At 38.5% G+C, this 15,814-nt stretch overlaps 1 protein-coding gene across 2 annotated transcripts in view; it reads left to right on the forward strand.

The window, feature by feature from the left end:
* The first annotated feature begins 2,149 nt into the window (after positions 1-2,149).
* The window catches only part of LOC143282465 (peptidyl-glycine alpha-amidating monooxygenase A-like), a 30,016-nt gene continuing 16,351 nt past the window's right edge, over positions 2,150-15,814 (forward strand). For both annotated transcript variants that reach the window (XM_076588112.1, XM_076588113.1), the window contains exons 1-11: positions 2,150-2,276; positions 4,197-4,407; positions 5,090-5,144; positions 5,778-5,868; positions 9,590-9,672; positions 10,346-10,423; positions 11,993-12,044; positions 12,665-12,732; positions 13,931-14,014; positions 14,957-15,033; positions 15,639-15,689. In XM_076588112.1, the coding sequence (XP_076444227.1) occupies positions 4,270-4,407; positions 5,090-5,144; positions 5,778-5,868; positions 9,590-9,672; positions 10,346-10,423; positions 11,993-12,044; positions 12,665-12,732; positions 13,931-14,014; positions 14,957-15,033; positions 15,639-15,689 (777 nt within the window). In that variant the 5' untranslated portion in view covers positions 2,150-2,276; positions 4,197-4,269. The remainder of the gene's footprint in view (positions 2,277-4,196; positions 4,408-5,089; positions 5,145-5,777; positions 5,869-9,589; positions 9,673-10,345; positions 10,424-11,992; positions 12,045-12,664; positions 12,733-13,930; positions 14,015-14,956; positions 15,034-15,638; positions 15,690-15,814) is intronic.

Below are 15,814 nucleotides of genomic sequence, written 5' to 3' on the forward strand. Positions count from 1 at the left end.
CTTGCCACTTTATGCCGAGAAGTTTTCTGAGGCTGGTGGTGTGGAAGTGGTTCAGCTTTTTGACGTGGCGTTTGTAGACCGTCCATGATTCACATCCATAGAGCAGTGTGGTGAGAACTGTGGCCTTGTATACTTTGAGCTTCCGGTTCCCAGGGTGATGCCTCTCCTGTTCCAAACGTTCTTATGGAGTCTGCCGAAGGCAGCGCTGGCTTTGGCGAGTCTGGCATTCACCTCGTCGTCGACTGATGACTGACAACTGTGCGAGAGAGTGTACTCAGTGCCCAGGTATGTGAACTTGTCCACCGCGTTCAGTCGTTGCCCGTTGAGTGAAGATGTTTGGTTCAACGTAAGGCTTTCCTGGAGCTGGCTGGTGCATCACCTCAGTCTTCTTTGTGCTGATTGTGAGGCCAAAGTTGTCGCAGGCAGCAGAGAACTTGTCGACGCTGTGTTGCATGTCAGCTTCGGAGGCAGCGTTGAGAGCGCAGTCATCAGCAAACAGGAAGTCGTTGACGGTGTCTGTCCTCACCTTGGTTTTTGCTTGAAGCTTCCTGAGGTTGAGGAGTGAGCCATCTGTGCGGTACCTTATGCCAATGCCACCTCAGTCTCTCAGTCTCCCCGGGGCTCCTCAGTCGCAAATACGGTACTGACGACTCTTGGTGCGGCCACTGAGGCGCGCGCTCCCGCGCCGGCACACACAGACTGGCATGCAGGCAAAACTGAATCAAGTGAGATGTGCCAGCATAACTCGACGGTAATACTCAATAGATTATACGTTTGGAAGACAGTGTTTGGCCCGGGTTGTCGAGACTCAGTGATTGCGGTTATGATAATATATGAATACATGTTTGAATGAAACAGCCCATTGCAGTAGAGTATGCTATTTTATTTGATACATATTTTCCTCTTCGGGCAGTTAATATTGGCTCGATATGTGTATAGTAGCCCTGAATTGGGTCTAAGTTTCCAGCCGGTCAACACACACACACACTGCACTCATACAGTACACACACACACACACACACACACACACACACACAACCGTGCACACACACACACACACACACACACACACACACACACACACACACGGTGCGCGCGCGGCACACACACACTTACACACACACACACACACACCGGCACGGGCACACACACACACATTGACACACCGGCAGAGGGAGGGACCGTCGGAGAGAGAGAGAGAGAGAGAGAGAGAGAGAGAGAAACAGCCCTCACTGAAAAGCACTTAGTTCTCGCTTAATGAGAATGGTCAAGATGTGTACCAAACAATGCCATGTAGAAAAATTAATTATAAACCCTGCTTTAATTTGATTTCCTCCGCTTTGACAAAGAAAAAAACCTGTATGTATGTTTGTTTGCCAGTGATTTTTTGTTTGTTTTTTGTTGTTGGTTTTTTTTTTCTTGTTCTTGATGTTGTTTCAGTGTTGTTGTTGTTGTTTTTCCTCAAAGAGCGAATAAATTAAGGCCGCTGCACTGAGCCGGTAATGAAATGGTACCTGACAAGACACTGAAATCAGTTCAGATGCTTCATCATTATAATCCGTAGCGCTGTCATCACCACTACATATATTACACAGTCGTTCTATCACACAAACGAGCATCACGAATGTTGCAGTCCAAGTGGCGCGGTAGCTTTAATTTTGTTATGCTATTCAGTTCTCAGTGGTAAAAAATGCCGGGGAAACCGAAGTCAATATCACAATTCCTGTCAGTACGCACAAACTTTTTCATACCACATATTCAATTAAATGTCACAAATTGAAACCTGTGTCAACGTGCTCGAATCGCATTACACGCATGTTTAGCCAGTGCAATTAAATTATATTTCGTGATTCATGTGGCGGGCCGGAATTCGTGGTCTGCCATGTAGCTGGTGTTGGTGATGCTCAAAATGACCTCAGGCATATCAAGTTTGGAGACATGATGGGAAGCAGACATCCTCAAAAACTTAAACTGACACAGCGATCGGTCTTCTCGTACCCCCTTCCCCACACCCCAAACCCTTTACTCTCTCTCTCTCTCTCTCCACTCCCAGGCTCTACCCCACGATCTCTCTCTCTCTCTCTCTCTGGATGAAAGCAACCGCAGAGTAGTTGCCCTTGCCTCCCGCAGCGCTGTGGTCGTGAAATGAGCGAAACTAGAGCAGAAGGAAAATCTCAACGCCTGTCAGCTAAAGTCGTTAGCACACATAGTGATCAGTGTCCACATAGTGCGCTCCTGGGGATAAAAACTTCACACCGGGGCATGCGGCTTGTCAGGTATTTCAGTTTTTCGATGAGAATGTGGTATGTGGCACGTTCTTACATTCCATCTGTTTTTGTTTGTGATCCTCTCTCCTTCCTGAAGTCCAAGAGTTGTCTGCTCTGGCAGTTCGTGGCATCGCTCTGGCATCGGGGTTTCTCTGCGTATCTTTTAATTTTCCTTTGATTCGTATGTGTTTGCTTGTAACTGCACTGTTATGATAGTAAGTGTGAACCAACCGCCCGTTTATAAACTTTGGGGAATGTGTTGGAAGGAGCCCAATACTATGGGCTGATATCGCACGTGATATATTATACAGAAACAGCTCAGTCTCTCCTGACATTATTGATTGATTTCACAGGAGCAAGAATAAGATTAGACCAGGATTGCTTGAAGAAACATTAATCTAGAGAATGAATCTGAACCAGCTGATTAGATGCAAATTGATGCAGCTGCTATCATTATCTGACAAGATTGTAGGTACCTGTGCATGGTTATATGTAAGTGAAACTATAGTTGCCATGGTCACTGTAATTTTCATCCTCATTCACTCCTCAGAATCTGTAGATGCAGGTTTGTTGTTGTTTTTTGGTGTTTTTTGTTGTTGTTGTTTCAGATAACATAACACGTAATTTAAAGATGCCTCCAGTTTTATCTGTAAGAATAACCTAAAAAGTAAAATATAGTGCTTTTCAGCAACACATGAAACTTATGTGCAGTTGTTATTTTTTTAATCTGTAGACATTGCAAAGTTGCAGTGTAAATGTAAAGAAGACCCCAAATGCAGTTCATCTTTTTTTTGTCATAATTCCAACATAGAGTTCTATAAAATAGATAAATAAATAAATAAAATTTAAAAGACACCAGTCTTCATTACTGTTTGGCCCTGATGGTTTTTCTGACAAGATTCTAATGGCCTCTGATAGAACAGACAGTGAGAAGAGAATGTCAGTTTTATGTTGTGAGATTATCCCCCACAGCATACACCTGCTTTAATTTATATGTTTAGACTGGCTCTAGAGATGTTTTGTTTGTAATACAAACAGGCTCGCTCTCGCTCTCTCTCTCTCTCTCTCTCTTCTCTCTCTCTCTCTCTCTCTCTCTCTCTCTCTCTCTCTCTCTCTCTCTCTCTCTCTTCTGAGGATTTGTAGGCCATGGTTCTGCTATACAAATTTATTTATTTCCTTTCTTTATCTCAAACACACACACACACACACACACACACACACACACACACACACACACACACACACACACAATGAATAATGAAAAATGTGCAAAGTCATTTATACGTCCACTTTCCCCACTTCTTTAGCTGACATTGAGAAAACGGTACATGTGTTAAAGTTGTATCGGAAAAAAGGGGGTGGGGGGAGGGGAATTTGCATGCTTCATTCACAATATCCTTGTAATGGAATAATTAATTCCATCATCAGATTATATGATAGAGAGAAAGTAATTAGCCTGTGAGGGGAATGGATGATGAAGTTGGATGTCACTGCCTCTAATGTACTGTGTGTAATCTGGTCATCAAGGTAACAAAGTGAGAAAGGCAGAATGTAGTGTGGAGCTTGGAGGGCATGTTTTTCATATAGTTTTTTACTTTCTTTCTTTGCTTCTTTCTTTTATTATCAGCCATGACTATTTAGTATTTGATTGTTATTCTAAAGTCTTTTTTTTTTGTCTTTTTTTTTTTAGATCATCTCAGTATCTCCAGGTGTTAAAAAACTGTTTAACTTTAGCATTCATTCAATCAGTGTCTCCAGATATTTGATACAATTCTTTGTTTGCACCATATCACATTCATATGACACCATACTGACAACACACACACACACACACACACACACACACACACACGTGGTATAGTTACTGCATTAATTTGTCAAGTCCTGTAGACCAGTAAAATTTGACTGCTGCAGTGTTACTGGTTGCAGACTGACATAATCGAAGCCAATTCAGCAGCTTTGTGTGCACACCCAAAGAAGACTGGCACAGGGCATAATCACAATGAGAGCAGACTGCATTCTCCTGGCTGTGCTGATCTGTTGTGTCTCCTGTGTGCTGACTGCCTCTGTCAAAAACAATGTGGACGGTGTCACTTTACACAATTTAGACATCCTTATGAGAGGGGCAAAGCCTTCAGAGGTGAGTAACATTTGTAATTTATCATTGTAAATTATAATTTGCTCGGTGAAACGAGCATGAATTGTGTTTTGGTCTTGAACTTTCAGTGTTAAAACTCGTGTTGATTTTGTAGAATTACCTGGTTTGAAATAATTTCAATTCGTAGGTCAGTCTCGAAAGAGAAATAGTAAGCTTGTCTTTTTCTGTTGTTTGAAGGTACTTAATATTTGCATCATTAAATGGCATGATGAATTCCCAATGCTTCTTGAGAAAACAGAAGCTTTATAAATTATAGTCAGCATCAGAAGTAACATTGTTATTGGTGGTTGCAGTTGGTCTCAGTATCTGTTACTTTACATTGAAAGTATATTTTTATTTTGCAAATATATTCTGTTTCTATAGCTCTTTATCTGGTATCAATTTCCAGCATTTATTGTGTCAGACAGTTTTAAAGATAAACATAGCTTTCTAGTTTCATCCGCGGAATCACGTCCATAAAATGTGTGTGCATATGTTTGCTTTGTCATGCCGTATATGTGGACTATAGAATATAATACAATATTCATTTGAGACCATCATTATCAGATTATGTTGACAGAGAACACTCCCTGTTAGAGTGCAACATCTGGTGACGGCTATATCTGTCCATGTAAATTGTCTGAACAGCTGTCAGTTACTGGTGTGTAATTTGTTTCTCTTTCAGCCTGACGCCTACCTATGTTCCAGTTATAAAGTCAATGAAGATGAAGCATACATTGGTAAGTCATAATTTATAATCTGTGATTTTTAAAAAAAATTTAAGAAAAACAAAAAGTGTTCTTTTCTTCAACATTTATCCACAGACACACATTTTCCAGCACTTTATTTGGTATGTGCTTATCCCTCTTATTCTTACCAATTTTTGTCTGGGATCATTATTATAGAAAATAGAAATGAGAAGAATATATTAAGTAGCTTAGTCTTAGAAAAGTTTACAGATTGTATAAATAACATATATATATATATGTGTGTGTGTGTGTGTGTGTGTCAGACAGTGTTTGAATCAAACTTATTTCTTTGTTTTTTGTAAGCAGCATCTTGTCTGTCAGAAAATCATCTAGAGAATACAAAACGAAGTAGACAAGTCTTTTAAATTGGTGTGTTCTTGTTGACAGATTCTGTGTTGTTGTTGTTGTTGTTTTTTATTTGTTTGGTTTTTGTTGTTGTTGTTTTTGTGTGTGTTTGTAGAAAGAGAAATAGAGTGCAGTTCCTGTATTATCGATAACACATAATGCAGTAATATGTGCGTGGGTGCATACTTACATGTGAGTGGTACATGTTAACAGAAGATACTATACATGTGCAGATATGTGTTAGTTACAAAAAGTAAGATTCTGTTGGAATGTTTGCAGTGAAATTTGAAGCCCTGGCTGATGCTGATACTGCACATCACATCCTGCTGTATGGATGTGAGGATGAGGGATTCGGTGTTGGTGATGTATGGTCAGTATTTCTGAGTAGTGCACTCTGTCTTGTTATGTTTTATGTATTTCCTGGTTCATTTGTGCTTATTAGTTGTTGTTGTTGTCATGTTTTATGTATTTCTGGACATATTTTATTGATGTCTTGACATGTATATGTTTTATATATTTCTTGACGGGCGCAATAACCAAGTGGTTTAAGCAGTGGACTTTCAATTTGAGGGTCCCAGGTTTGAATCTCGGTAATCTTGGTTACTCTGGTGAGTAAAGGATGGAGATTTTTCCGATCTCCTAAGTCAACATATGTGCAGACCTGCTAGTGTCTGAACCCCCTTTGTGTGCATACGCATGCAGAAGATCACATTTAAGACACTGAAATCCATGTCAATGTTTGGTGGGTAATGGAAACAAGAACATACCCAGCATGCACACCCCTGAAAACAGAGTATTGTTGACTACATGGCGGAATAGATAAGCAAAATCGGCATGCACATAAAAGGTTAATGACTGTATGAGTGAGTATGTGTGCACTGGCAATCAACCTGTTGTGCAGATGTACTACGTGTTTGTAAAGGGCTCAGAGCTTGGTCTCCAATCAAGGGTTAGCGCTATCTAAGTATCTGTATCATCAACATCATTTTCTGGTTCTTGTGTGGTAATAAGTGTGTTACAATTCCGTTTTTCTTCTTTGTTTGTTCTTTGGTTTATTGCTTGTCTGGTTCTGTGTTGATTTAGTTTTGTATTGTTTCAATATCATATAATTAGGTTTGTATTTTTGTTTCAAATTTTACATGCATTATTTGCGTAAGTGGTGGTGGTGGTGTGTCCATCGAGATCGATGATGACCATCGTTGTCATCCAGATGGGGGATGGGGGATGGGGGGAGGGTGGTGGTGGGGTGGGGGGAAGGATGCTCATGAATCTATCTCAACCAGTATGAAATCATTTAACAGGCAAACAGAGAAAACATATAGAGCACCAAGAGAGATGTCTAAATTAGTACATATACTGGAGAAAAGAACAGCCAAAAGCCATGCGTAAGTAACGACAACAACAAGAACTTCCTTCTTTGTTTCATGTTGGTGATGTGGAAATCATTCAGACTACAATTTATGTTGTCACTGGAAAGTATAAAAGGATGTTTTGTCACATCTTTTTGTTTTTGTATTCCATTTTCCAGTGCATTTGGTTAAAGTTTGCCACATTGTTTGATTGTTGATTTTTTGTTTTTGATAGATTGTTATGATATGGCTTTTGGCTATTCTTTTCTCCAGTATATATACTAATTTAGACATCTCTCTTGGTGCTCTATATGTTTTCTCTGTTTGCCTGTTAAATGATTTCATACTTGTTACATGGTATTCACCGCTTGTATTGATTAATCCTTGACTGCTGCTGAAGAGGATACTAATCAGTGAAGGACTGTTATATCATTGTGATGAGATAACACACCATTCAGGTTGTCAGGTGCCATTCTTTGTCACAACTTCTTCCATGTAATATGTAAGATTGCATAACTGTTCAGTTACATCAGTTACTACACTCTTAAAGAACAAAATTTATTACTTACAGTATTTCAGACCCATGTCACCCTGATTGTACAACTCCAAGGCTTAGCAATGAAGGGGCTAAAATGATTAAAATAGTTTTTAGTGTGCTGGAGAGCTCTTCTTCCTTTTATGTGAATGGTTTTACATAGCTTATTATTATGGGAAACCACCAGTCACTGAGTTGTGTTTTGGATATGCTTGAATCTGACTGTTTTAAAGGCCAGGTGACAAACAGGAAAGCGACTGTTAAGAGACATCAGGGTGTGGAGAGTCAACAATGTGGGTCAAGTTGACAGGTTGACTCAAACCTCCACCTCTGTTCACTTTAGAGAGACAGGAAAGCAGGATCATTCAATTTCAAACCTCCACTTAGATAAGTGGTAACTGTCGATCACTGACAGAGCAACATGACTTAGTATTGTCTATTTCCTCTAGACCTCATGTTCTTTCCTTTTTCCTGTGTCCTGTTGGTCTTTCTTGAAGACTTTCATGTGATATTGACAGTAAAAGGAAGCACAACAGATACTGGAAAGAACATGCACACACCTCCACGCCCCTTCTGCCAATACAAAAAGAAAGATTTAAAGCTAGTTATCTGATAGAGACTGAGAGAAAGTTGTAGCTGTAGCTTCTGTTTCAAAAGTATGGAAATAATTAAAAGGACTGATATGAAATCAATATGCAGAACTGCCAAAAGGATTTTCAGAATTAATCTTGTTCAAAACTAGCTATTTATTGGGAGAATGGCTTGATCGAAACTGTTTTTTTTTTTCTTATATGTAAGAAAGAATATAGTTCTAGGATATATTAGAATAAGAAGATATAGAAAAAGTATCAGGAATGTGGCATCAGGAATGTGGCATCTAAACCTGCTTCTTCATGTAGTGGTACTATGTATATATGTATGTGTTCATGCATGAAGACACTATGTATGATAGACTCACTGTACTATCAAAATTCGACAACTTTGATACATAGTTTTTTTGACAAGAGGGATGGAGCATCTGGCTTAAATCACCCTGATTGACTTTTTTTTTCTTTCTTTTTTTAACCTGACTCATGAATGTGGAATCTTTTTATTCACTGATAGCAGTTGCGAATGAATCACTCATGTACACAGATGTGAGTGTTGTGTAGAATCAGTTTACCACTGCAGGATCAAAACAATGACTGAAGCAAGCATTTAGTATATTTTGTGTGTGAAACAGTTAATTCATCAAGGAAGAAAAGAACAATGCTTGGAGCTGTGAGCAAAGTACAGTTTTGTCATACACTTGTTTCATTACTTCCCTGCAAAAATACAACAATGGGGTGACAAGTAATGGATTTATCTGAGAACGTAATGTCTAATTTCCTTCATTCCTAATCATTCTCCTGAATAAAGAAGAAAAGGTGGCTTTTAGTTCTAGGTGGGATGATACAGATGGAATAGAATAAAGTCTATTATATATGCATGTGCTTGTAAAAATAAAATAAAAGACATGTTTTCTTAAGGTTTGATTGCTGGATCAAAACCAGTGTAGTTTGCAGTGTGTGGCCTTTTTGTATGGTTTAAAGGTCCCATTACAATGTTAAAAAAGATGTAAATGAATATTTTGTTCAGTATTGTAGTGTACATCAATAAATGAAGAATCTGATCAGTCTGTCAGCATGTCTTGCTGCAGTGGCATCAGAACACCAAAGGTGTTTTTAAAGATAAAATGAAAAGTGATTGGAATGTTTGAAGTTGCTGAAGGAAGTACCAATAAATAGCTTGGCTTTTGTGTAATGCACTTTCCTTTTTAAGACGGTGGATTACTTTGGGTTTGTTTGTTTGTCTGTTTTTGTTTTGTTTGTTCATTGTTGTTTTTTGGGGGAGGTGGGAGAGAAATGGGATGATGTGAGGGAGGGGAAGGGAAGTTTACAGACAGGTAGGTTGAGAGTAATTCTTGGATCTCCATGTTATAAAACATATGGTAGATTGCTGACCGTAACTTTTAACACTGGTAGAGATTTAGCGGAGTTATGCAGTAATGAAGTTATGGAAAGTGTTCTTATTAAAGCAGTGATTATAAAGGTCTTGAGGTTAGTTGTATTTGGGAATGGTACGTGTGTTTTAAGTGGATGGATGTGGTATAGTTGTCACTATTGCAGCTGATTTTTACTCTGTGATGCTGATGTGTCTGTGTGTGTGTGTGTGTGTGTGTTTATCAGGGGATGCCCGCCAGTCTGTCGTGGCCGACCACAGATAATGTTTGCCTGGGCCAAGAATGCACCGCCCACACAACTTCCTGATGGTATGTCATTCGGGCATCAGTGTTTCTTTATCTCACTTGTGTCCTGACAAGAATTTTGACATTGACCACACATACATGTTCAGTTTATAGTTTTTTTGTGTTTTTTTAATGTGCATTTTAATGCCTTGAAGCTCATATCCAAAGCGAGCATGTCCATGTTCGGTAGCCTGTATATGTTCTCGCTCCCCTCACTGTCTCCTCACCGATTCATGTTTATCTAAGTGTGGATTTAATGGGCTTGAGTCTTACAGAGAGTAAATACATATATATTAAACAACAACAGCAATGGACAGCACCAACAAAATTCAGGTGTGGAATTTTGTCAGACGAAAAAGAAAAAGTGTGGATGTGCTTGATATGGAAATACGCAGATTCTTTGTAAAAGTTATAAAACAAACATAAAAACATTATCAAATAAATATACGGATATAGCACCCTGTAGGCTCTTATGGCCTGACCAATGTGTAGGTCAGTCATCTGTCTAATCTCATGACCTGGCAGATGCGGTGTATATGGACCCATGCAGGTGCATATTGACCCATCTCTGTGTGCTTTGGTGTGTATGTTTGTGCATGTGTGTGTTTGTGCAATTTTGTGTGCGTTAAAAAAAAAAAGAACGTAATGAAAAGATAACGACAAGAAATGGTTGGTATGGGTGTTTGTGTGTTTCAAGGTGTTGGAGTGAGGATTGGGAGGAAAACATCGATACGGACAATTGTTCTGCAAATTCACTATGCAAAGTCATTTCAAGGTAAGTGAAAGCCTGCATTTTGTTTGTTTGTCCTCCAAACCCCCACTTTTTTCTTAATTTTTAAACTCAGTTTACTGATTATGTGCTCTCATGTGTTTGCATGTGTGAGAGATGATACTGCGTTGATTGTGTTACTGTTTGTTTTTGTCCTCACCTACATCTACCTTAAGACACATTATACATGATACATGCGCATTAATAGTTTATAATAATAATAATAATGGTATTTATATAGCGCTGAATCTTGTGCAGAGACAAATCAAAGCGCGTTCGCACCAGTCATCCACATGCATGCATAACTCTAAAACTGTAGAAACTAAAGACAAGGAAGAGGCAGGCAAAGGAGGCTATTTTGGGAAGAGGTGGGTTTTAAAGCCAGACACAGTTTTAATGGTGTATGAAAAGAGTATGTGAAGACAAAGAGTGCACGGTTCTGAATCCAGACTGGTTAGATTGCATATGAAGTTGAACTTATTTAGAGCAGAAAGAAGGTATTTACAAATGTGCTGCCATATTACTTTTAAAAACACTCACAATATAGATATAGATTGGTAGGAAGGATCGAGAGAGTGAGCACACAAAAATGAAAGAAAGAAAAGTTAGGACATCGTTACACTATTCCCAAGATTAAACTAAGCAGAGGTTCAACAGTGAACTGTTTCACTTGACAACCTTCAGATTTATCTTGAGGGCATTTTTTCTCAGTGTGTAGTGTGGAGTGCTGTCATGATACCAACCACAAGCAATAGCGATTGGAGGGGAAAATATTTTTCACCTTCCACTTCCAGCACTTTGGGCTATGATAGGGCTTCCCTTCCTAGCTTGCACACTTGGCAGGTGATGATGGATGACAGTTTGATGTTGGAAGTTTTGATTACTGCTTTGGGGTAAACTTAGCTATGAGGCTTGGTCATTAATTCTAACGATAACACCTTTTGAAATTAGATTCTCCATGACTCAAGAGTTCACATTCATGTTAGCTGCAGGGCAGAACTAATACTGAAACCCGGGACCCTCAGATTGAAAGTCCAACACTTTAACTATTTGGCTGTTGAAATAATGATTAAAGAATTGTTAATGGTTTAAAATAAACTTTGTTATGAAAGTGCAAGCATGCATGAACACCGCACATGCACACACATGCACGCACTCACAGATGAATTCATTTGGCAATGATAAATGTTGCATTACTCTTTCATTGCAAGTTTATGATGGCAACACTAAGAAACTGCAATGTAAAAACTGGTAAGTTTTTCTTCTTGAGCTCACAGACACTGTGCACACAAGTACACACACACATACACGCACACACATGAAAAGCATACAGAAGTGAACCAGTAGTAAGCTCTCCCTGTAACTTAGTCATCTTCAAAATTGCACTGAGACCTTGGCTGTTTTTTTTTTTGGATAGGACTTTATTTTGCACAGCGTTCTGATTTCAAAGTTAGTTTCACGCACACACACATGCACACACACATGCACACATGCACATACATGTGTGTGCTTAGATACACATAATGATACTTTATACTAATTCTTTTTTTTTTTCCTTCTCTTTTTTTTTGGCAGCCATCGAAGAGCCAGACAAATCAGGGATTCGTCTTCACATATCGAAGGAAAAGTATGTATTTGTAACAGACATAAAACTTTTTGCTTTGTGGATGATTATATTCAATTACGCACTTTCCAGAAGTGTTACTCAGTATTTCAACCTTCAAGAGAAGCAGATCTGTTTTCTGTTCAGGAATTTTGTTTGCCTTTTTTTTTTTTTAATGCATATTATACTTTTCTCATTATGGAAGGAGAAAATAGAAACAAAAGAAGATCGGGAGCTCCTGTTTTGTTTTGATGAATTATATTCATTCACTTTGGCATCAAAGGATGAATCAATAAAAAAAAATTAAAAAATAAAAAAGGTTCATAATAAGCACACAAGTTGTTTTGATTAACTAGTCATCATAAACTCAGAGGTACACCTCTGAATATCCACTATCCATCATTACCGGTATATGTTTTTCATCTTTCTTTTTTTTTTTTATCTATCTGTTTATATATATATATCTATCTGTCTTTTTTTCTGTTTATCTATCTGTCTATCTTTCTGTGTGTGTGTTGTGATTTTTTTTTTTGATTTTTTTTTTTAGTCCTTTTCAATACATTCAATCCTTGTGTGTCAAATGTTTATGGGCAATTGTTTACATATCGTTCCTCATTAATCAGCTAGTTCCATGTTTGTTGCAGGCAGCCATACGTTGCAGGCATATTTCTGATGCTGTCAACCAACTTCAGAATTCCAGAAAATCAGCCAAGTATGTGTCAGCTTTGTCTTGTATGCCATGTACCATATGTGAATTTGATAAAGTGTGGGCAGTGTCATAGCCTTTGTTGACGGAAATGTGCTGTGAAAATTCAGAAATGTGTGCATGCTCAGCAACATATAGCCAGTTGTTTGGAGCTGAATGCAGTAAGATTATACACATCATGCTGACTTTGAAATGGAAATTAGGTTTGGATAATGTTTAAAGAACATGTAAAATTACACCCTCCCATCACCTTCCACCCCCAGCCCCAACCTCCAAACACCCCCCCCCCCACCCCCAGTCACTCCCCCCCCCCCCCAAAAAAAAAAATCAAAGAAATGTTATCTGTCTACTTTTTTAGCCAACCCATGTAGACTGAATAAATGAATTTTGTGAATGTCCTGCAACTTTTAAGTATACACAGCGCAGTAAAAATTGAAATTGATATTTCTTGTTTCCACATTATGAGCAGAAAAGGGAGCACTTTTGTCACATGGTTTTTTTTGTGGTCCTCCAATGAACTGCAGGTGTTAAACAAAGAATTTGAGGCCAACTGCTGCAAATATATAGTAGCTGTACAAACAAGAATGATGCATGACATGACAATCACACACACCAGTCTTCTTCCTCTTTTTTTTTTTTTTTTTTTTTTTCTAAATTAACACATAAATTGTAAAGGTTCCGTAACTGAATGTTACATGGATGCTGTTTTCAGTGCTAAGAATTAAGCAGATATTGTGAAAAAATTGCTCTTAACGTAAATTTGGTTTGTTTCATGTGGAATTCTTTGCAGGAAGATAGACAGTAAGATAAATCAGCTGCTTGTGTCTGCCTCAGTGATATAATAAATGATCCATGTGTAATAGAAGCTGTTACAACACACATACATACACGCACATGCACACGCACGTACATGCACAAATGACAACACACAAACAAGGAAAAATGTGTCTTTTATGAGAAACACCACAGTATCTGTGTTTACTTATGTTTGATACAAATTCAGGTGATGACAAGACTGTTTGGTGAATAACAAACAAAAAAAAAAGAAAAGATAATTGAGAGAAAAAGGGACAAGATGTGCAGTGTCACATTTGTTTGCGTGTATGTACGTGAATGATCTGCATGTATTGTGGTTAAGTTTGTTTTCGTTAAAACAAAATTAAGCTTTTGTTAGATAACTTGATAGAATATGATGTGTGTGCAGAATACCATGTGGATGTTAGCTGCCAGTACAGAAGGCCCAGCAGCATGTTTCCCATTGCCTACAGAACCCATGCTCATGGCTTAGGTAAAGGGCTCTGTTGGCTGTCAGCAGCCTTGCAGTGTGTGTGTGTGTGTGTGTGTGTGTGTGTGTGTGTGTGTGTGTGCATGAACTGTTTGCAGTGAGATCTCTGGACACATGTATAGACATTTGTTGACTGGTTCTTGGAACTGGAATTGGATGCTGTTATGTGTTTGTTATGTATGTCAGTGTGATTTGTTTTTATTTTTAGTTGATTCTTTTTTCTTTTCTTTTTTTTCCCCCTTAACTTAAGTTTACATATTGACTGGGTAGATGCATGGAGATTTATGGTAAATGGACAGTTTGCAGATGTTGGTTGTAATCAAAAGTTATATATTGATTTGTTTAAGTGTGTATTTGATGAATGCTAAGTTGCAGTTTAGAGAGATGTTAAGGCTGCTGACATGGCTTATGAATCGCCAGATTGCACCACATAGACTTTGTGCTTTATTCATTCCCATAGATAGAATGAACTGTTTAACCATGGAATTAGACTGGACATTTGCTTTGTCCAGCCAGTCTGTGCTAAGATAATTATAACAGGACTTTTCAAAGTGCTTAAACCTTTGGATTACAAAGAATGAATAGTTTACAATATTACAGACTGCACGTACAGATGAGAAAAATTGTAAATTGTAGTTCAAGTCCATTGCAAGTATGGGTTTCCCAAGGCCTGATCACTGCATTGGGTTATGCAGAAGTCAGACCTCTGCACTTTTTTTTCAGCAGATGTGGTGTGTGGTTTGGTGTATATGGAACTGTCCATATCCTCTGACACCTCCTTGAAACTTAAACTAATTTCATCATTGTTCTTTTGATATAATTTGTTGATATGGTTTTAAGGGACACAGAATTACGAAAATAATCTTAAAAATCATTTTTGTTCATGTTCATCTCAGGACTTTCATATGGGATAATGGTAACTTTGTTTTCTTGATCTGCTTACAGGAAGAGTCATTACTGGCTATCAGCACAACATGTCTGGCTATCATCTGATTGGCAAGGGAAATCCACAATGGCCTCAGGTGTGTGTGTGTAGTTTGTATCTGAATTTATCTGAGTTTGTGTGTGTGTTTAAATTTGAGATTTGTTTCAATGTGTGTACATGTAAGTACATAAGCATTTTAATCTCCATGTGTGCTTGTATTTTGGGGATTCTTGGAGGAAAAGACATGCTCATAATGTTGCCATGATCTCAGGCATGAACGAAAGCATCTAACATGCTATGTAACATGCATACCCATGCAAGCTGATAAACGTGTGTTGCAAATAATTATGTAGAGACTCAAAGGAGGGCAGTAGATACACACATCCCTTTCCAGATGATGTACATACATATATGCACACATACACGCCTGTACAGATGCAAGCACTTGCACAGTTACCAAAACCAAACTGATACTCAAAATTCACATCAGGGAACAGTAGAAAGGTACAGCTGCTGACAAAGAAAAGCTGTTAAGAGCATGTGTGATGAATGTGTGCATGTTTGTGCCAGTCATGGAGAGTGTGCAATGAATGTGTGTTGGAGGGGAGGGGGCAGGATGCAAGTGTGTGTGTGTTTGTGCATTCGTTATTTGTGTGCTTGTTTGTTCATGCATACATATAGAAATTGCCTGATCTGTTTCAGGCTTTTTACCCTTCTAATGCCAGCATAGAAATCAAACCAGGAGACCAGTTGGTAAGTGTCAGTTGTGGAGGGGAGATAGCAGGGGCAACAGGGTAGTCAGGAGGCAAAGAAAACTGTATGGAGAAGATCAGGGATAAAAGAAATAAAGAGAGAAAAGAAAAACCTTGATGCATTAC

The sequence above is a fragment of the Babylonia areolata genome, chromosome 5 (assembly GCF_041734735.1).
Source record: "Babylonia areolata isolate BAREFJ2019XMU chromosome 5, ASM4173473v1, whole genome shotgun sequence".
In the NCBI taxonomy this organism is placed as follows: domain Eukaryota; kingdom Metazoa; phylum Mollusca; class Gastropoda; order Neogastropoda; family Buccinidae; genus Babylonia; species Babylonia areolata.